Source organism: Siniperca chuatsi, linkage group LG4 (assembly GCF_020085105.1).
Source record: "Siniperca chuatsi isolate FFG_IHB_CAS linkage group LG4, ASM2008510v1, whole genome shotgun sequence".
NCBI classification, from domain to species: Eukaryota; Metazoa; Chordata; class Actinopteri; order Centrarchiformes; family Sinipercidae; genus Siniperca; species Siniperca chuatsi.
Genome location: NC_058045.1, coordinates 29,361,050 through 29,383,229, shown reverse-complemented (window position 1 = coordinate 29,383,229; position 22,180 = coordinate 29,361,050). Strand labels below are relative to the sequence as shown.

At 39.1% G+C, this 22,180-nt stretch overlaps 1 protein-coding gene across 2 annotated transcripts in view; it reads right to left on the bottom strand.

The window, feature by feature from the left end:
• LOC122875261 (chemokine-like protein TAFA-5) overlaps window positions 1–22,180 on the bottom strand; it is a 51,142-nt gene that overhangs the window by 18,722 nt on the left and 10,240 nt on the right. The window contains exons 2-3 of one of the 2 annotated variants that reach the window (XM_044194209.1): window positions 13,091–13,240; window positions 107–234 (exon numbers count right to left, since the gene is read on the bottom strand). In XM_044194209.1, coding sequence (XP_044050144.1) covers window positions 107–234; window positions 13,091–13,240 — 278 coding nt within the window. Of the gene's footprint in view, window positions 1–106; window positions 235–9,308; window positions 9,890–13,090; window positions 13,241–22,180 lie in introns of those variants that run through there. The other variant, XM_044194208.1, reaches the window with a different exon arrangement.

Genomic DNA, 22,180 nt, shown 5'->3' with positions numbered 1-22,180 from the left:
CTGTTGAAAAGTGTAAACCAATAAGAGATCAGTGACATGGCAGTCACATGTGAATAAGGTCAAACAGGTTCAGGTTCATTCTGCTCCAGTTCGGTTCTGCTCTCACCGTGGTGGTCTTGACTCGGCCTCCTGGTTGCGTGCAGGTCCAGCCCGATTGATTGACCAGGAGATCACAACCTTCATCGTCCAAACACGGAGACATCTCACACCACCGTCGACTCCAGACGATACGAACTGAGGAGGAAGAGGACAAGAGACAGGTGAGTTTGTTTTTATTTGTTTCATCTTTATGTTTAATTTTATTTGTAATCATCCCTCAATGACTTGCAATGACTTGTGTGACCCATTTCATCCATTAGTGTCCTCAAGCTTTTGCTTTATCATAAATAAATGATGATTTTATTGTCTTTAACTTCACTGTTTTTAGATTGTAAACAATGTAGAAGTAATAAACACCCACTTCTCAGATAAACTAATTAAAACTCCTCTGTACAGCCTGAGATGTTACTGTGTTTTTACAAATTTACACACTCAACTCCAATTAGGCAGTTATTTTCTCCTGTTAGCATTATATTGTAGTAGTTCATTTCTTGAGCTTTTACTTCAAAAGTTTACAAACTTTTTTTGTAAACAGTGTCACAGCTCTTCTCACTCAGATTTATTGGTCTTTCTAATAAGAGAAAGATAGTATCACAGAGTATTGTAGGGCCACTGTTTGGAAAAAGAAATGTTTTGAGAATAAACTTTTATTTTTAGCAAACGCTGTAAAAGTCTGACTTTATTCTAAAAATATATAGAACATTTTTCTTGTAAAAATACATCTTTATCACTTAACATTAAAACTTTTTTGTCTTAAAATCATGACTATTCTCAATTTATTACCTTTTTTCTTGTAAAATTCCAACTTTATTCTCAGAAAATTGACTTTTTCTTGAAATTACGACTTTATTATCACAAATGTGTGACTTTTTTCTCTATTACAGTTTTATTCTCATCAGATTTTATGACTTTTTTTGTCAAAATATCACATCTTTATTCTTTACATCTCCAAAGAAAATTGAAAGCTGTGAGCTCACAAATCAAAAAACTAAACTCAGTTCAACATCAGAGTACTGCTTCTACCTCCTCTTCATCACAGTCAGATATTTATAAAGAAATAGGACATTCTCACAGCGACATTTGCATATTGTGGCTCCCTGATTGGCCCACAGAGAGAGAGGAGTGGTGATGAAGAGGAGGAGGAGTGTGTTAAGTTTGAGTTTAATTGAGCAGGAGACAGCTAACAAGAAATAAACAGAACCTCAGGACATTCAGTGAGGTCAGGGGCCGAGATATGCTGACTTTTAGTCCCTTGTATAGGTCAAGCTCTAAAAACACCGGATCCTACATTTCCCATAATGCAACTGGATATAGTCTCTTCATCAGACCTTCCCTGCCTGGTAAACACCCACATTTAAGTCGTAGAAAAGGTTTCAGTCGACGTCATCTGGACACTGTTTTCAGAATCAAGACGTTTCGGCTCCCATCCGGAAGTCATTCTCAATTGTGAAAAAATTGGACGGGAACTGGAAATGTAAGCTACTCTGAGTTACATAAGCCCTGCCCTCAGGAGGGAATCTGCCTGAGTATCTGTTAATAGCTAGTTTCACCTGAAACTGACCTAATAGTTTCAAGAGGTTAGGTCAGTTTCATAGAACACTCCTGGATGAATGAGGGACTACACCGTCACCCACATTTAAGGTTCAAGGTTCAAGGTACATTTATTTGTCGCTCTATAGGATTGCACAATGAAATTCAAGTTGTAGCCCCCTTCACGCTACACACACAGAACATATATACAAATGTTTAAAATTAGTAGAATATAAATATAAAATCAATATATACAGTTACTTATATACACATATATTATACAAGGTATGATATGGTAACAAACTCCACTTCTGCAACTTATAACGCAGGTTTTCTGTTACAAATTTGTAGTTAATGATGACATCACTATGACATCATCAGGGTTATTTTCTCCTATTATACCTATAACTAGACATTATAACTCTTTTCATAGGCTAAGTAGGACTAACTATGACCAGTGAACTGAACGTTATGTGTAAAATTGGTGGATGATCCCTTTAAGTAAAGGCTTCTGGGATAGATATCAAAACTCCAGATAATCAACATGTTGTACTGAGAAGGTCAAAGGTCACAGTGATGGAGCAGCTGCCTCTGTGACTCCAGATCGCAATGTATGACACACAATAAAATAAAAAACATACTGTTAATTTATTCAGCAGAATATGGAACAAACATCTGGCAGCAATTAACAGTATGTGCATCTCATTAAAGTTGGCCGCTGGTCCCCGAGGGGAAGCATCAAACATTACAATACAAATCAAAGAAGCATTTCCTGAAACAAATACATGTGATTAAACTAAAGCTGGAGTCTTGTCATATGATTACAATGATTGACATTATATTAATATGAAAACTCATTGCCCTCAATGGACAGCATTGGCTCTAAAATACTTTTGTATACATTTATAATATCAATATATATACTTAATGCATTATTTAACTCACAATAATTAATAAACTATACATAATAATGAGCTTGCTTAGTTGACCATTGTGCAAAACAGACTGTTTTCATATCTCAGTCATTATATACAGTTCACAATGAGTGTCTAAGTTATCTAAAGGAAAAGTCAAAGAGCCTATTTACTGAGATTTCCGCACATTGACATGAATCATCATTGCAGCATAAAAGATCAATGCCACGTGTTTTTAAAGAATCAGGTTATTCAGGAATTTGTCATTAGATATGCAAATGTATGCACATTTTAATGTAAAATTACATGATATAACGCAACGTAATGCAACGTAACACAAAATAGCATAACGTCGCACGACATGATGTACCATAACATAGCATGGCATGACACAATGCAATGCAACACTAGGTAATGAATGTAACGTAATACATCATAACGTAACACAATGCAACATAGCATAGCATAGCATAGCATGACATGGCGCAACTTAATGTAACGTTGTGTAAAATAACTTAACCTAATGTAACGTGACGTAATGTAACGTAACATAATGTAACGTAACATAATATAACGCAACGCAGCACAACATAATGCAACACAATGTAGCATGACATGATGCAACACAATACAAGGTGACGTAATTTAACGCAAAGCAACACATCTCAACGCAGGGTAGCGTAACACAATGCAACATGCATGGCATGACATGATGTAACATAATGTAAATAAAATAAATAATATAGTGCTTTTTAATCCAAAGTACCTATCGCAGATGTTCTCTGTTGAAAGCCAAAGTTGTCTGTCTCTTTCTGTCATCTCATTTGAAAATCTATTCTTCACTCAGTGGGATTTCCTGCTGTTTGGGCGACATTACTGACCCATTCATTCCCGTCTTTCCAGCCTTGCTTTCATTCCCGGCATTAAATTACACTCCGTGAGCCCGGGGAAAGATGAAGAAAATGAGAGTCCGTACAGGCCTGTAATACATAATCAGGTAATCAGGTCTCCCTTTCTCTCCCTCCCAGAGCAGTGGTGTGATTGTAATAGCCCGTTAGCCCCCAATTATCAAACCAATTTCCTATTGAACAGCAGCTCCTCTCAGCCATGATACTTAATTAAATTCTCACACCTCTATCAAAATGAAGAAAGAGAGAGCCGAATGAGGAAATACTTCAACTACTTATGAAAAGGTTATTTTTAGTATTTAAGTTTAGGTTAAGATTTAAAATAACAAATAGCATAAAGGTTATGTTAAAGGAATATTCTGACATTTAGGTCAAACTTTTTGTTCTTGGTCTTCTCCAGAGTCAGATGAGAAGATGGATATCAGTTTCATCTCTGTGCGTTCAGTACAGCGATAGGTCCAGGACATGTTTAACCTAGCTTAGCACTGGAGGCAGGGGGAAACTTAGCTTAGCACCAAGAATAGAAGTAGGGGGTCCGCTAGCCTAGATCCACCAAAAGAGAAAAAAATTCACCCTCAACAACTCTAAGTCTGTCTAACAAGCAAGTTACCAATCCATCCTGTTGACCTAACTGGACCTAGAGGTTAACTCTAAGCTAACGTGTCCCAGAAGCTCTAAGCTAACTGGATGCAGAAGCTAATTTTAAGCTAACTGGACCTAGAGGCTAACTTTAAGCTAACTGGACCTAGGGGCTAACTCTAAGCTAACTGGACCTAGAATGAACTCTTAGCTTAAAGGGACCAAGAAGCTAACTTTACAAAATGTTAGCATTAGAGACAGATGGCTTGCTCTAAACCTGGGGAAACTGCTAGCTTATAGCACAAAGACTGGAAGCAGGGGGGAAGTTATTTATTGAGCAAGTGTAGAAATCGAGACATTGTGGTTTTAGCAGCAGTTAGCGTTGGAGCTATTTGTTGACAATAACTTCTGGGTGCAAGTTTGAGCTCTGTCCTCACTCTGTCAGCTAAACCCAGTGAGTGATGTATTTCTTTCTAATTAACATTACTTAAACAGTGCATTTGTTGGGGACTATTTAGATCATGATTGATTGCGATGGACTCTGATAGATCCGGATAGATTCTGAAACATTCTAATATCCTGATGCTGCAATCATGATAGATGCTGATAGATTCTCTCCTCCTCCTCCTCTTTACTCTTCTCATCCCTCTTCTTCTTTTTCTCCTCCTCCTCCTTGGCTGTTTCCCCCCCTCATTTACTCATTCACTTCTGCCTATATAACAGACACTCAATAGTTTGCTCGATAGTGAGCAGTAGACTAAGACTTCGGACACTCATCAATCATGATCATTTTGCGTCATCACAGACAGGTGTAGAGTCGCACAACAGGAATTTTTGTATCTATAAAATGCAAAGCATTGCATTGTGGGATTGGTATGAGAAAGAAATGTACATGAGATGAACACTACTATATACAGCATAAATTTCACACTCAAAATTTGGACACTCAAATAAAATGTCACAGGGTAACTATGGTGCGCTATATATGACTGTGGCTTAGTGGTAGAGCGGGTTGTCCACCAATTGGACCGTTGGTCAGCAGTTCAATCCCGCCTCACCCCAGCCCACATGTCGAAGTGTCCTTGGGCAAGGCACTGAACCCCAAATTGCTCCCGAGGGCTGTGCCTTCGGTGTGTGAGTGTTTGTGAATGAGTTGTTTTCTTTTAACTGATGAGCAGTTGGCACCTGCCATCAGTGTATGAACGTGTGCGAATGGGGAGTATGTGATATGTAGTTTAAGCACTTTGAGTAGTCGGAAAAGACTAGAAAGGCGTTATATAAGTACAGTCCATTTACATTTGCAAATAGAGAGTGATTTTGGTTGCAGCCCTTCTCCTTCGTCTTCTTCTCCTCCTTCTTCCTCTATTTTTCAGAGGTGGCTGATGTCCATGTGTCCAGCAGACGGGTCAAAAAATTAAGCGTGAAAACAGCAGACAGTGTGTGTGGGAACAGAGAAAACTCATTAAATGATGGAGCAGAGATACTAAATGCTGACTGGACATCTGCTGATGATGTCATTAACAGATGTTAATAAGCCCTTTGATGCCCTCCCTGCTCGGTGTGTCTGTGTCGTCCTGCTCAGGCTCGTATGGAGACATTTCACCACCTCTCTCCCTGTGGCTCGGCGGTGCAGCACTGAGCGCACTCAGATTCCCCCTGAGACACAATATAAGGTGCAGAGCGGCAGGAGACAGCAGCACCCTGTTTGTTTCTGAGAGGACGACGTGTAATCACAGCTCCTCCGACTTCCTGCTGAGGACGGGGATGGAAGCCGACAGCGGCAGCCACAGTTGTTGTTTTATCTCTTTCCTCCATCGTCCCAGGACGCGCGCCGCACACTTCCCTCCACAACGCCTCCATTACCTCGGCAGCATCTCAGCATTTTATCAGATGGCTCACAATGAGGCTGTAAATGCTGCTGTTTCCTGGAATCAGCTGGAAACGTTCAGACTGAACACATCAACTCAGAGAGAACAAGATGTCCAACCAGGAACTGTAACACCTCATACTGATACATTAACTGATTAGAACCAAATCCAAGGTCACTGTCACAAAATCAGTGAATGTTTTGCTATAAATTGCAGGTATATTGACACATATAAATGACCTATAGATAAAAAAAAGTCATGATTTCCTGTTTTTAAGCTCGTTATTGATAATACAGCTTTCAAATTTCTTAAACTGTAAAACTGTGGGGGAAAAAATTCCAACAACATTCTTGATTTTCCTGTGAGTTTTTGTCCAAAGTGACTTAAATTTTCTTCTCTACAATTTGGTGTTCAGTGTCTTAAAGGCGGGGTATGCAATTCTAATCCAATACACGTCTTTTTGTCATATTCAGCGAATATCTCCTCACAGTTCGCTAGCTGTCCGTTCTGTGTGTGTGCTGGGAAAACTCTGGTGTTTGTCCACAGCCCTGGCTCTGTAAATGTGAAATAAACAAAGTGGCTCGGACCGGGCCACACAACACTATTCCAGCCATGATTTGTGTGTCAGGTGACGTTAAATGTCTTGCCCACGGACATTCAGCTTACTTTCTAGTTTGCCAAGATATGCTGTTGTTGTGATGTTAGCTATAGTAGCAGGAGAGTTGTGAGTATCTGGGCCCTCCGCTGCTACAGTGAACCACCTGTATGTCAGTCCTCCTCCCTGGCCTCCACACCTGTACTGTGACCTCACACTTCTGAACACTGCTGTTGGAAGTCGTGTCCTGCAGTTTCATCCAATCTGAAGTTAATTCCTGGGAGATGAAACTGGATGAAGAAAGGACACAATGGAAACCACTTTGGTCCAGACTGAAATACCTCAACAACTACTGGATGGATTGCCATGAACTTTTGTACAGACATTCATGGTCCCCGGAGGATGAATCCTACTGACTTTGGTGATCCCCTGACTTTTCCTTTAACAGCATCAACAGGTTGACATTTTTGGTTTTGGTTTTGAGTCAGTTGGTCCTACAACTGTTACCATGAAATTTGGTTCACACATTCATGTTCCCCTCAGGATGAATTGTAATCACTTTGGAATTTGTCCAATAATTCGGTTTATAAATGAATAACCGCAAAACTAATGGCATGCATCAGCCAGCTGTACTTTGTGTTTAGTACTTTGTGTTAGCATGCTAACGTAGTAAACTAAGATGGTGAACATGGTAAACATTATACCTGCTAAACATCAGCATGCTAGCATTGTCGTTGAACATTTCAGCATGCTGATGTTACAGTAGCATTTAGCTCAAAGCATCACTGTGCCTAAGTACAGCCTCACAGAGCCGCTAGCATGGCTGACTCTCCGTCTTGTATGTAAAAATGAGAAAACGGGCCCCGTTAAGGGGGCCAACAGGACCCACTCTTCTTGTAGAGCCTGTTATTTTCTTCTATAACATTAACTTCATCCATTTATTTAATTAAGAAATGGCATATAGTTATTGCCTTTTTACAATTTTGTGTGTGTTTGTTTTCTTGTAATTGTATCCTTTTTTCCAAAATTGTGAAATAAAGATGCCAAAATATTGTACTGTTAGAGTTAAAGGGTTAATATTATGTGTTTCATGTCTTGGTTTTGAACATTTTGGGACCATGTTGGAAGTAAGTGTTCTCACTTTAACATGTTATCCACTGGAATCACTGTCTTTCTTACAATAAAAACAAATTAAAGTTTTTACATATGACATATTACATTTCATGGGATGAAATGTCTGAAAATCACATGTGCTTGTATGTGACTTTGACTTATCCAAATAAAGTCACAGGTGCTTTTTTTGTAAGGATCCACAACAAACCTAAACAACCATTGCAGTTTTAAAAGTTGGTCATGAGAAAATTTGAAGTTCTCCTGATTTTTACATTTGGTTCAGGACAGAGCAAGAGCTTTTATCTGTACTGGGATTTAATCATCATCAATATAACACTTTTCTTGGGTCAAATCTTTAGAGTTTATGGAAACCTCATTCACCTGCAGGTTTCTTACTTTCTGACCAATAAGAACTCAGGATGGACTCAGAATGATTACATGGTGTTTCCAGAGGGAATCAGTGTGTTTTCAGGTTTTAAATATAGAAAACAGTCAGAAACAGAAAACAGACTTTCGCATTAACAAACAGTGTGTAGTGGAGACGCAGTGGATTAATCTCAGGTATCAGTGGACACCTGAACACCTGCGAGCGCTGCATCACTGCGCTGATTAATGAAGGACCGCAATGCAGATCCATCCGCCGCCGCTCATTTATCCGAAAAGAGAGGAGGCCATTTTGTAATCACTTCATTCATCAAAGATGGCGTCCAGAAGGAGGGACGCTGCTTTGTCCCCCGAGGACAAAAGGAATGGAGAGGAAAGAACGAGGAACAAACGAAAAGGAAACGAGGCGAAGAACAAACAGATGGAAGAAAATAAAAAATAAATCTGTGCTACAGTCTGAACAGGAAGTGGACACAGAAACCATTATTCCTCTTTTAAAGAACAGAGAGAGGATGTTGAGCCGCAGAGGGAAAGAAAATCACCCTTTAGTTCTCCTTTTTCTTATCTTTCCTTTTGTTTCCTTTCTTCATTTTTTGCTTACTCTCCTTTTCTTTTTCCTCCCCTCTTTTTAATAATTTCTTTACTTTAATTTTGATGTTGTCGTCCTTTACTTGTTCTCATTTTACATTTCCTTTCCTGAGGGTCTGTTTCACTTTAGTTTCTACAGAAGCACATTGCATTCAACAAAGAACAGGAGATAAGGAGATATTTTCTCTTAAATATGACTTAGACTCATAATTAAACAGATTTTATAAGTTCCATATAGCTTAGGATCTAAAAGAAAACATACGTATCTTAAAATTCTTATTATTATTATCTCACAATCACAAGATACAAAAACGATCTCATCATTACAAGACAAACATCTCCTGATTAAAAGATAAAGATCACATGAATATAGATACAGAAATCATGATAATGAAATAGTTTTCATACAGATATAATTTATAAGATACATCACTCTTAATTCTGAGAATAAATATAATTATGACATACAGAAGTCATAATTACAAGAAAATGTCTCAATTTTTTTTCTTTGGTGAAAAATATTTGCTTCTTTTGTAATATTATTTCACTTCGTCACACTAATTTATTTCCTTTCCTTTCCTCCATATTTTCTTTTCCTCTCTTCTGTCTTCAGGTCTGAGGTCAGAGCAGGCTCCAGAAATCACTCTGAATGCCTCAGAGTCCCTGAGCACAACGCCACGCTGCCCTTTTCAGTTCCTCTCCACCTGATGAGAAACAAAAAGGTCTCGTCTGTGTGTTTGTTTGTTTCAGCACACGGGCTCGGAGCCTCGTGGCCTTTTTTATTCATCGCTGTCGATCTGATATGTCTGAAACAAAACAGCAGCAGGAAATATTCTGAAACAGTAACATCTTTTCATTTTACTGCTCAGATGAGGTGTGAAAAGCAGAGGAGGTGGTTGAGAAGCATTAAAAAAAGTTATTTTTCAGGATTCAGCTGAGTTCTCACATTATTGTTTAATGATTTATGTGAACAGCAGCTGCTTCAGAGCCCGACAAAATCTTTATAAAATCGAACATAAGACACAGACGTTTTACACATTTTAAACCAGTTAACGGGACTTTTCCATCCTGATGAAGTTTCTGTATCTGTAAACATGTTGGTTCTGTCTTGACGATAATTCCTCTTAGTGTGACCATCCCTGCATGCTGGGATTACCACCACTCAGGATGGGACCTCCGCACAGGAACCAGGACTCAGAATCACGGTTAAAGTCAGCCGAGGTATTCGAGCCGGAGCTTTGAGATGTGAGAGGACAGATAAGACCTGACTGCAGTCTGATCCTTCCTCTGAGCGCGGCGGTCGGAGCTCTGCTGGTGGATTTAAACAGCAAAAAGCAGAACAACAAAAAGTAAAGCGAGTGGCCGCCTCAGATACAACCTGACATAAATACCAACACGCAGCTCTCACCGGCAGCAGAAAGGTCAGAGATCCAAACAAAGCAGCTGCTGAGGTCTGAGTTTTATTTAAGACTTTCTGAACTGTGACCACACACTTTAAAAATAAAAAGTTTTTAAGATTAGTTAAAGTAAGACACAACATTTTTCGTCACAGAGAAAATTCCTCTGCCCGCTTGATATAGATAGTGAAAAAATAAAGATATACAGATATACATACCTATAAAGTAAAACCAAAATAGAATACAACAAAATAAAAATGGAAAAAAATTAAATAAAGGGAGGTGTAAAGTACAAATGAAGGTGCAATGCATTAATAAAAATGTGTTGTTCCAGTTACACTGTTCCAAATTAGAAGCAATTAACAAACTGTACTGAAAGATGTATTTATGTTACTATGTGAAAAACTATACAAAAACAAAACTACAAAAAGATGCATTTCTACTCCACTACATTTCAGAGAGAAATACTGTTCTTTTTAAACTTCACTACATTCGTTTAACAGCTATAATACTTTTCAGATTAAAAATGCACTTACGAAACATAGATATGTTTATAAAATATGAAGCAATATTACTGATTAAACTATAAAGCTACATTCATTTTGTAAAAGTATATACTCTTGCTGATACTTCTGTACTTTCACTTTCAGTGCAGGACTTTTACTTGTAATGGGGTATATTTAATTTGTGGTATTGCTACTTTTACATAAGTAAATGTTCTGAATACTTCTTCCACCACTGTGCATTCAGGTCCCATGATGATTGTTTCCGTTTTTTTGGAGATACTTTTGTTTTGTTGTTTCTGTTTTTTGACTTGTCTTTGTTTTCCCCAAAAATGTGCTTTGGGATGAACAAAGTTGTATTTTATCTGAACTACACCAGTTTTTCTCCCTGAAACACTGAAGAGACTTTAGAGTTTATGTTTTGCAACAGAAAACACAAACTGACATAAATATCAACACGCAGCTCTGTAAAGGTCACAGAGAGACTCAGATGAAGGCTAAAGTTTGCACTGAATACTTTACGAGACACAACTCTTTCTGCTGGACAGTTACAATGATTTGTCATTCACACTGATCAATGCTGAAGATCAGAGTGATCAATACATCAAATCAGTCTGCTCACCCTGAGGCAGACATTTAGCTCCAATGTGTTTTTTTACTGAAGCCTTGACTACCTTTTGCATCAGTAACATTTGTATTAGTGTTCTCTAATGTACGTTACACTATATGTCCAAAAGTATATGTCAACTATCCCAGATAGTTAGAATGTGTGGGTGTCCAAATACTTTTGTCAACCAGCGGCAACTCCTGGACATCCACTGAAGAAGTCGCTAAGAGTTTAAGCAGGTTTGGTTTTTAGTTTTTTCGGAGACATTCAGGGAGGAAAAAACTGTTGTTGAGCTGTTGTTGAGTCTCTGAGCTCAGAAAACAGGTCGCAGCGATCAGCAGCGTCCTCACATCGAATCTGCTGCTGAAAATATCCTCCCAAAGCAGCAGAGCACGTTCAAACGGCTCGGATCGCTGACAGCACAAACTTTAACCTGTTCAGCCCCAACACTGTCTGCAACACCTTGAGTATCAGCACTGCGCTGACCGGCTACAGACAAATGGTTTCTCTGCAGCTCCATCTGTGAATAATATGAATATAAAGTATTTATCTACAACACCAGCTTCATCTCTGTGTGTCCAGTACGTGGTTAGCCTAGCTTAGCACAAAGACTGGAAGCGGGGGGAACTGCTACCCTAGCGCCATCAAAAAATAAAAAAACACCTTCCAACAACTCCAAAGGTGTCTGATTTACATGTTAACCTTATAAGTTAGACACCAATCCACCCTGTAGTCTAACAGTAGAGTTAGTCTGAGCTGATCAGGTGAAAATACACTCTCACAATCGGCAGAATAAAATGTATCAAATAAATGTTCATTTCTGGAAACCACGGATACGTGCAATCTGTACATTTCCAACGTTAAACCTCTACATTTCAAACGCTGTGGTTGGTCTGGTTAGCTTTAGGCACAAAAACCACTTGGTTAGGATTAGGATAAGATCATGATGCGGGTTAAAATACCCGGTGTTTTTGCCAGAAAAATGGCTACAAATTCTCTGGTGCTTTGGCAACTTCCAAACATCTGTCCAATCAGCTCTTAAAGATCTTAACTACGTCTCTATGATACGTATTGTTGATATGATATGTAAAAGATGTATTAAAAGGTACAGGTTGTACGTATCTGTGGTTTGCAGAAACATACAAGTGATAAATGTATTTCTGGCAACTGGGCTGGGATATGATAATTTTGGATAGTTTGTCCTAATTGTAATTGTCCTGACTGTAGGAAATCAGTGCTGATGTCAGGAAAAACTAGCATCTGAAGACAAATCTGAAGGAGAAAATATTTGAAGTTCTATTCAATTGAAGCTTTATTGAAGAGAAAGCAGCAGGAGAGAATGCAGAGGTTCTTTAACTCAGCTGAACAACTGTTCACTGTCTCTGAAAATCAGCCTGGAGTCCCTCCAGCTGTTGCCATCATCTCCAGATGGCAGAAAGAGAAAGGAGGAGATAACTGGTGATGAAATGCAATGCAACTCTGGGATGTTCCCATCTGGGCTGTGACTTTCTGAACCTTGCAGTCCAGATGAAGAGATGTGGAGGATTTAGAGGGAAGCTGCAGGTATCTAAACTACAAGTTAACCTCGAGCTGTGAACTGGCCTTCAGTCTGCATGCTGGCAACATTTTAACTCACTATGAAACAACAATCCCTTAAAATACCCTTTAATTTACCCCTAAAAAAACACTGCAGTCATCCAACTGGTCTTTGTGAACATTTTCAAGAATCAGAAACTGTAGCACAAATGCTTGTTAGTGGCAAGAAATATATAATGAGACAGGAGAGAAAGTAATGGCAGTAATCTGCCGTAAAACTCAATAATCTTCTCACCTGCCTTAATGATATCAAATGCTGGATGTCCCAAAGACAAATTTGAGATCATATTCTGGTCAACGTCTGAGAACTGTTGCTCCTGAGTGTCTCCACCAATCAGCAGTCATATGCAAACAAGCTATTTGGAGGGATTGTTGGCAGCAGCTGCCAAGAGGACGGCAAGTGTCTTACCGTCGACGCAGGCCGGTCTGGCTCGTGTCGTCCCGGCGATCTGTCCCTTCCTGCAGGCGCAGCGAGCTGTCTGGCGGGCGATGGTCCTCTTCGGCTGGCTGCTGTCCCGGTCCAGATTGACGATCTCACAGGTCCCTGCCGCCAGCTGACCTGAGGGACACAATTATGTAATTAGTAAATTATGTAAACATATGTTTTAACTGTTTTTAAGTTTTATATTCACTCACAAATATTTTGTAAACTGCAAAGTTTTATTTTATTTACATTTCTTTTCTGTTTCTGTTCAACTCACTTTGCAATGGCCTCAGTTTGAGAGTCAACAAATAGCTACTTGATTTTACACTTGTTAAAAGTAGAGGTCAAACAGGGCTGGTTCACAAGATGATGCAAACTGAGGAGCTTTGGGTGACTGTATGAAACCACTGAGTGGTCAAAACCTACAGGGCACTGCTGAACGACACAGAGAAAGTTGAATAAAAGAATGGATGTTTAGCTCTCAGTTGAAACTCTTTGACAGCTTTGACATCATGTCCGTTTCTTTATAAGTCTTTACTGGACACAATTTGGTCACCTCACGGTATTATTTCCACATGGGTACCCAAGCAACATGTAATCAGTGTCTCCAAGTCTGAATGAACTTTGCTCTCTGCCTTTGGAGGGAGATCTGTATCTGTGTATATCTGGAATATACATAAATATAAATGTGGAAGTCAAAACAGCCCTAACACTTATTAATATCAGTTATAAAAGCAAAGGCCTGTTGATGTCATTATCCAGATTATCCAGTAACCATAGCAACAATACTGATTCCACAAATTACACTATGAGTTAACTCATAGTGTTAACCTCTTCAAGAACATCTTAAACCTCCTCGAGGACAATATAATAATCTCATGGACCCCAGGAACCTTTTCAAGACCTCTTAAACTTCCTGAGGGCCATCCAAAACCTGCTGACCTCTCGAACCTCTTCAAGGACAGCTCACAGCTTTTTAAGGAACTCTACAACCTCCTCAAGGATCTCTCAAACCTTCTCTATGACAGCTAAAACCTCCTCAGGAATATCTAAATCCTCCTCAAGAACATCTAAATCCTCCTTAAGGACCTCTGCAAATTCTTCAAACACAGCTAAAACTTTTTCATTGAAATATAATACCTCCTCATGGACCTTTCTAATCTTCTTAAGGGCCCCTGGTACCTTTTCAAGACTTCTTAAAAATCCTCAAGAACAGCTAAATCCTCATCAGGGACATCTACAACCTCCCCAAGAACACCTGGAACATCTTCAAGGCCATATGCAAGCGGCTCTGAGGCTGTAGGCTACTTGGGCACAATGCTTTGGGCAAAATGCTAATGCTAACATTGCAACATGCTCACAATGACAATGCTAACATGCTGATGTTTAGCAGGTATAATGGTTACCATGTTTACCATCTTTGTTAGCATGCTAAAATTTGCTAATGATGGAAAAGTCATCTGTAACAAAAATGTCATGGCAATCCATCCGACAGTTGTCGATAAATTTCACTCAAAACCACAAATGTGAACCTCATGGTGGTGCTAGAGGAAAAGTGAGGGCAAGTTAATCAAGTCAGATTAACCATCAATATACCAGATTTTTTGCCAATCCATCATGCAGATGTTGAGAGATTTCCCTCTCTGATTCATCCTCTGGGCACCATGAATGTCTACAAAGCAATCTATTATCTGGACCGACTGACCAACAGACCTACATTACCATCCATAAAGCCATGCTGCTAACAGAGAGTTTGAAGAATTACTTTGGACATCTAAAGATAGCCATGTGACATTTTTATCAACTGAAGGAAGGAATCAGTGGAGGCTGGAGGTCTCAATAATAAAAATATTCACATCTGAAGCAGAAGCTGAATAATGGAGGGATGAATATTGGGTGAATCAGAGAATGCAGAAGCCAAGTTGTGGGGTGGGGGTGGGGGTGGGGGGGGGGGCTGTATTTGGTCGCTGTGGTGACAGCAGAAGCCCCCCCTGCATGCTGATGAACTGTCATCAATAGATGCATGGATCGTCCCCTCTTCAGAAAGAACTGGACCTACAACAACCAGGACCACAGAGTAAGGAGAACAGAGGGAACAGTTCTTCAGAAAGACAGAGGGGAGTGGGGTCAGAGCGGGAAAAACAACAACAACAACAACAGCTCATTTAAGACAAGTCTTTCTAAGAAGCACAAACTACTCTGAAGGTTCAACATCGTGTCTGATTGAGCAGCTGGTCATTTCTGTCAGAGGACTCGTCTGAAAACTCTTTGAATCAGTCTGGAAAATGACAGAAACTTTGTCCAGAAGGACAAAAGAGACGAGCACCAGGAGATCCAACAAGATCTTAACAAACGGGGGGGGGCAGATTTCCATGAAGCAGAGATCTGGATAGACACTCTTGAGGGACCACTACGACCTGCAAGGTGAGGGTCACTTGACCATTGGAGGCAGCTGTTGGCATTCTTGGGCTACTTTTACTTTAAAAATGAAATCATTGGAGAAGCAGACTAGACAACTGTCCTCGAAACTCAATTAAAACAATTTCACAATTGAAAAGTAAAATAATTTCACAATTCTTTTTAGATCTTTTACCTCCATTTAGGTTTTAAGCAAAACCTTTTTTATGTGAATCAAATAAATCATGAATTTTTTAAATCTTGAATGTTGTGTTGACTCACGTTTTGATCTGTACAGCCAAAACATACGACTTCACACTGCATAGACCGTAAACACTGAACCCCCCCCCGACAGTTTTGTCCATTGACAACACATTTTAGCCTAGCTTGCTAGTGCATGACCCTCGCCTCATACAGTCCCCTGAGACTCTCCAAAAATGATAAACCCTGACCATTTTATTCTAGACACTCTATGAGTGTTCCTGTAGCGCCACCATCAGGATAATATGTCACTTTTGACACAACATTTCCATCTCACATAAGTTTCACCAAGGCTGGAATACCAACTGGGCAAAGCTCAGAAGTCCCAAGCTTTCAGGTCAACTTTCTTTATGTTATTTCATTAACTCCTTGGCACCAAATGACACAGTTTGAATAAAAAACAATCACACTCCTTCTCTGAGTCATAACTCACAGGCATTTTTTTAGATTCAGTGTGATTTACACTTTCTGGGTGTATCATTAACTCTGATCATCCATTGTGAATAAACGTCCATTAATCCGCTTAGAAATCATAGAAAAATGATGCTTGTTATAACTCCAGAACCTGCCTGAGACTTATCAAGTTTTTAGGTTTTCTTCAGTATCAAAGTAATCCAGTGATAGTTGTCTGCACATGGGTACATTGCAAACAAGAACTGCTCAGAGATAGTTCGACATACTTTTAATGATGCAAATTTTTCAAAATGTAAAAAAGTTAAGGAGAAAAAAAGAAAAAAAAAAGAAACAGGGCTCAAGTTGTAGCCCAAAGAGTAACTATCTGAGTCCATGGCAACATTATACTTCCTGTTTACATCCCCCAACACATTATGAGAACTGTAGTTCCAAAAGTAAAAAGAAAGCCAAAGAAGAATAACAGAGTGTCAAAATCCATTAATATTATCTATGCATTATCAATATATTTTTTATAGCTCAGCATGTCTCATCAACATGGTTCTTATATTCCTGGAACACTGACACTCTCCTCTATTCATTCATATACAGATATTTATTGTGTGTTGAAAACCTGTATTACTACAGATGAATCCAGTTATGTGCTACACTGCTGTAATGCACTTTTAACTGGGCATCCCAAAAAACCTTTTGAGAAACTGTAAGTTAATTTAAATCTTGTTGTGGGAAAAGCTTTTTCTAACTTTAGTTAAGGGGAAATGTAAGAAGAGAACCTCCTTTTTTAAACACAGTTTTTCTGCTGAGTATAAATCGTTATTTTACAGTTATTTTTACAAAGGCTCTGTCTTTCAGCTGTTTTTAAAAAATCTATTCTGTCATTTCTGCAGCTGTAGCTGTTTGAAGTCCTGTGTGTTGAAGTGGAAAGCTGCAGCACTCGGGAGCTGAGAGGTTTTGATGTGGCGAGCAGCGTTTGCTGTCAGCAGCATGTTTGTGAAACATGAATAAAGACACAGTGTTGTTGTTTCTATCGGCTCAGAGTCATCGCTGCTGTCCATCAGGTGAGTTATCATTCAGGAGGATTAATGTCTGTGACGAGGGCTATTTTTTTCTCCCAAACATACAAGCTCCTCCATTTCTACAGGAAAATTACATAATCAAAACAATGTATCACAACATCAAATGTCCTAATTAACTTGTCAATGTGGAAACAAATGACCTTCCCAGAAAAGAAAAGGCTTAAGACAGGGTTGCTATATTACTCCAACTATATTTACATAGGAACTCCACCAATTTTACACAAAAATACTACTATTTTACTATTACTAGTAATAGTACTATAGTACTATTCAGCCCTGGAGGTGCTTTCTGAAGTGCATGTGCATGTGATAAACAAAACGGGGACCATTGATCGAAACGTGGCTCCATAACGCTACAAGAGGTTTAATACTCCACAGGGAACTTGTGGGAACAGGGAACACTTCTTATGTAGTGATGCGTGCGAGGGGCACCTGTGAACTGTTTCACTAATCTGATATAAATGAGACAGTGACCAGTAACACTCAGTCATCAATGGACTGAAGGCAATAAATCTTATTGGCCTGTTAAAGTCACATTAAAGTTACAGTTGTTAAGATTTCAATCCAGGTTGATTTGTTGACACTTGTGGTTACTGTGGTAAAAGCAAGAGTGGTTTAATACTACAGTGAATATTCCTATGAGCAGGTACCTTGTCAGAAATACAACAGAGGAGCAGCTAGCGTCTGTGATTACAGTGCAGCCAAACAAAGTCATGTTTTAATAAAGAAGTTGAAGGTGTACAGCCTCCTTGTTCCATTACTGTGCTAATGAAAGATGCCTATAACGACGCTGGATTACGTGCTGCATCGTTTCTTGTGCGTGTGGAGGCAATTTGAATCCAGCAAATCCAGCGAAGGAATGGCGGACTCCGCCACTAATGATGGAAATAGAGGTAATTACTGAATGTAAATACATTGAATGGCTCATGAAAATCTTAAGGATGATAATTTTAAACAGAGGATTCAAACATACTCTTTAACATTGAAATAGAATTCTGTGCTGACAAAAACAAAACAAAAACAAAACAAAAACAGAAATATATAAATACACCTGTATATACAATAACTCTGTACATCCGTACATCCACAAATGAAGATCATTTTTAAAAGGGGTCTAAAATAAACCCAGGACTACAGAAAGCTTTAGATGAGCTGAACCTCCTTTCACACCAGGGAGCTCCAGTTTAAAGGATTTACTTAAAAAAACTTAACAGCAAGTGGTTGTATTTCATAAAATCCAGATTTAACAGGTTAAAGTTTCTTCTTAAAACACTAAGACTGTTCAGATCTCCATGTTGAGACTCTTTGCAGTTTTAATGAAGCTCATAATTACATCTGACAGCCTGCATTAACACGACTGCTGCTTTCTGTCTGATGTGCTCTCCCCCTCCTGTTAGCCTTGAGGCTACATGGAAGCTAATAAACTATCTCATCGCTGACTGAGAGCTGCGGTGATGAGGGTTATCACCTCCTCCTCCTCCTCCTCTCTGTATGAATACAGACAGTCAGAGCTCTGTGGAATCAGCAGATTATGTACTTTCATGTTTGTAGGGTCAAAGGTCACAATCTGAGAAGTCAGCGATACGACATACAGGGGAGAGGACACTTTAAACTCTGAGTGTAATCATATCTGACGGACACAAAGGTCAGAGGTCCGAGGATGGCAGCTAATGCACACAAAACCACAGAGAAGTGAGAGACTGACCTCTACAGTGAGGAAAGGATGATGAGAGTATTTGTTGAAAAACTAAATTAAAGTCAGAGGCTCTGACAAGGCCTGAATGTGCAGATACAGTCTTTATTCAACTCTGTCTCCTAGAAATTATGTTAATATTCTGCAACAGCAAATATGTTTAGCGAGAGAGAAACATAAAGCCGCCCAGACAGTTTGTTTTATCATGAGGAAATGTTTTCAAAAATGTTCACTGGCAATATATTTCATTATTTTCCCCCACAATACCTGCTCATTGAAACTGAAGCATGATTACCTTGTTTAGATAACTCGAAGCTCTCAGTAATGTCTCAGGAAAGATGGTGTTCTCGGTTAAAAATTGAAAAAGTCGACTGTGACTTGAAGCACAGAACATCTTTACTTTGTAAAAGGAAATAGTTCGACTTTTTGGGAAATACGCTTATTCGTTCTCTGGCAAAGAGTTAGATATGATGATCAATACCACTCTCATATCTATTGGTAAATATAAAGCTACACCCAGCAGCCAGTTCGCTTAGCTTAGTAGAAAGACTGGAAACAGCTAGCCTGGCTCTGTTCAACAGTAACACAATCTGCCTACCGGCACTTTTTAAGCTCACTACATGTTATATCTTGTTTGTTTAATTTGTACAAAAAGAAATGTGTAAAATGAGAATTTGACATTTTACCAGGGCTGTTTTTTGGCTCTGAGCAGTCGCCAGGCAACCAGCTGAGACACCAGGAAGTTACTGGTCCCAGCCAAGAAATGGTACGACACATAACCTCCGAGAGATATAACATGTTAATTTGCGACTAAGCTAAGCTGTTTCCAGTCTTTGTGCTAAGCTAAAGCTGCTGGCGACCCTGCAGTGCTTTTTTAAACTTCACAGGTCTACTTTTCTATTTCAATGATCCTGAACCCCTCGGAGATGCTGAGATCGAAAAGCCCCGGAGCTTTCTGCAGTAATTGGGATTCAGTCTTCATGTAGATGATGTAAGAGACGTTGCTCACTAACAAGTATCCCATGGTAACCAGAGACAGCAGCAGAGCAGTGGTGGGTCTCTGTTTGCTCGTTAGCTGCAGCTCATCACCGGCCTTTTTTAGTTCTCCATCTGCTGCAGCACACCAGGATGAAAATTATATTGTTTGTCCGTCAGTCTGAGCAGAGCATGCTGGGAGAAGACGACTGAACAGCACATTCACTGTGAACACGATTAAAGAGACACAGCAGCAAAATTTATAAGAATAAAATAAATAAATAGGAAATCTGACGACTCGATACTGCAGGTTTGTTGTGGAGCTGCACGTTAAAACTGTTGGATGTCTTTAATGAATAAAATGAATCAGAGGCTGCAGGAGTTTTATCAGCTGAGGGTCAACACAAATTTTGAACCAGTGTTGCACTTAACTGCATTTGAACACATGTTTATACCATGAGCTTGAAACATACTAGTTTTTGACAGACTGACATGAAACATGCTGTGGATATTCCTAATGAGCCCATGACTTTTCCTCTAGCGGCAAACTAAACTAAACTTGACTGAGTTTTCGGTCACACACACAGAAGCAGATTTTCCTTCTCTCTGTTCAGAGCTGTTATAACGCTTTTCAGATGTAAGTCGTCTGATTCTCCCCTGATGAAAAAACATATGCAACCCCTCCTCTATCATGACAGGAGTGGATGTTGTGACTGAGAGACGATTCACCCTCCTGTGAGATCAGGAGATGTTATGATGGGAAATAAAGAAGTTGTTAACAAAAGCTTAAGAGCTCATCAGACATAGATCCTCAGAACTGAAAAACACACTAAACAGCTGATCAGCAAGTTGTTTTCTCAGCTTCAAGTTCACAGGATCTATGCTGACTTTCATTTTTTTCCTGCATCAGTTTCTATCTCACTTTATTTGTCTGCATCAAAGACACTTTCAGTATTTTAAAACTAATCCTGAGAAACCCTGATGCAAAAACTAAAGAAAATGGGGATTGTTAGTTATGGGTAATGATTATTGTGACAATAATGTTATTAATTATGTTGAATTCTATGTGTTTTCATTTGACGTGCATTAGGTCTGCACCTCACTGTGTGCATGATCTGTGTTTAGTTTACTGTTTATGTATTCATGTCCAATATAAAAACAGTGGCACCACACTTAGCTTTAAGCTAATTTGCTGCCACAGTCCCTGAAAAGGACGTGCAGCACATAAAAAATAAAATGGTGTAATAAATAGTAATGTGATGTGTTGAGCAGCAGTGTAATTTTAACGATTGTGCTGAAGGTTGTGAGGACACATTTGTGTGTCATAAACTGTAACTTTTCTTAAAAATAAATAAATAATCATTAATTTCCTGCCGTTGACATTAAAACCAAGTAGGATTTGCACACCTGAATACATTTACTTTCTTGTACAGTCATAATTATCACATAAGCCATAATCTTTTTTATTCCACAATGTGTTTCTACTTGCTACTCGTTTGTCTTTTACTTGTGAGCCACATTTTCACAACATTTCATTGTTTTTTTGGGGGGGGGGGGTCTAAAAACTACAGGTCTACTTAGGATCCACAATAAGGTCCCAACAACATAATGACACGATGATGAGAAAACGCGATCCGCTGATGAAGACTGTGAGATTCAGTTGTTTCGTTGCCATATGATGGAAAATTAAGTTTTTCTGGATTTGAAAATGTTTCTATACTTCAGCTGAAAACAAATTCAATCCTAACCATCATAATGTTTCACTTTTTTGCCAACAGTCAGATTTTGTTTTAAAAGATGGAAAACATTTTATATTGGTGTGTTCTGTGTGATCTGTGTTATCACTTTGTGTGTCGTCCTGATGTGCTGGGGTAAGCATATTGTCTCATTTCCGGTCACTGGTGATTGTGTGTTACTGGTTGCGTATTTTTGCTGCTCTGCTCTCACAGTTAATTTTGTTAGATTCTTCATTACAATAACTAACTATCTGCTATACATTTGAACGTACAACGTACATTTGAATCCTATTTAAAACTGCTGGCTAAGGATAAGTGTAAATACAGTAAGATTATATACATGTCGGCGGTAACGACTCCCGATTATGCCAATCGGAGGTCACTAAAATAAACGTTGAGTCGGTGTATACGTATGCAACGACAATGTTTTAGTTTTCTCTGGGCACCTGCCAAATCTGACCAGTGATGACATGGATCTGATTAGGAGAGACAGCATTCATCCCACTTTGGATGGAGCAGCTCTCAT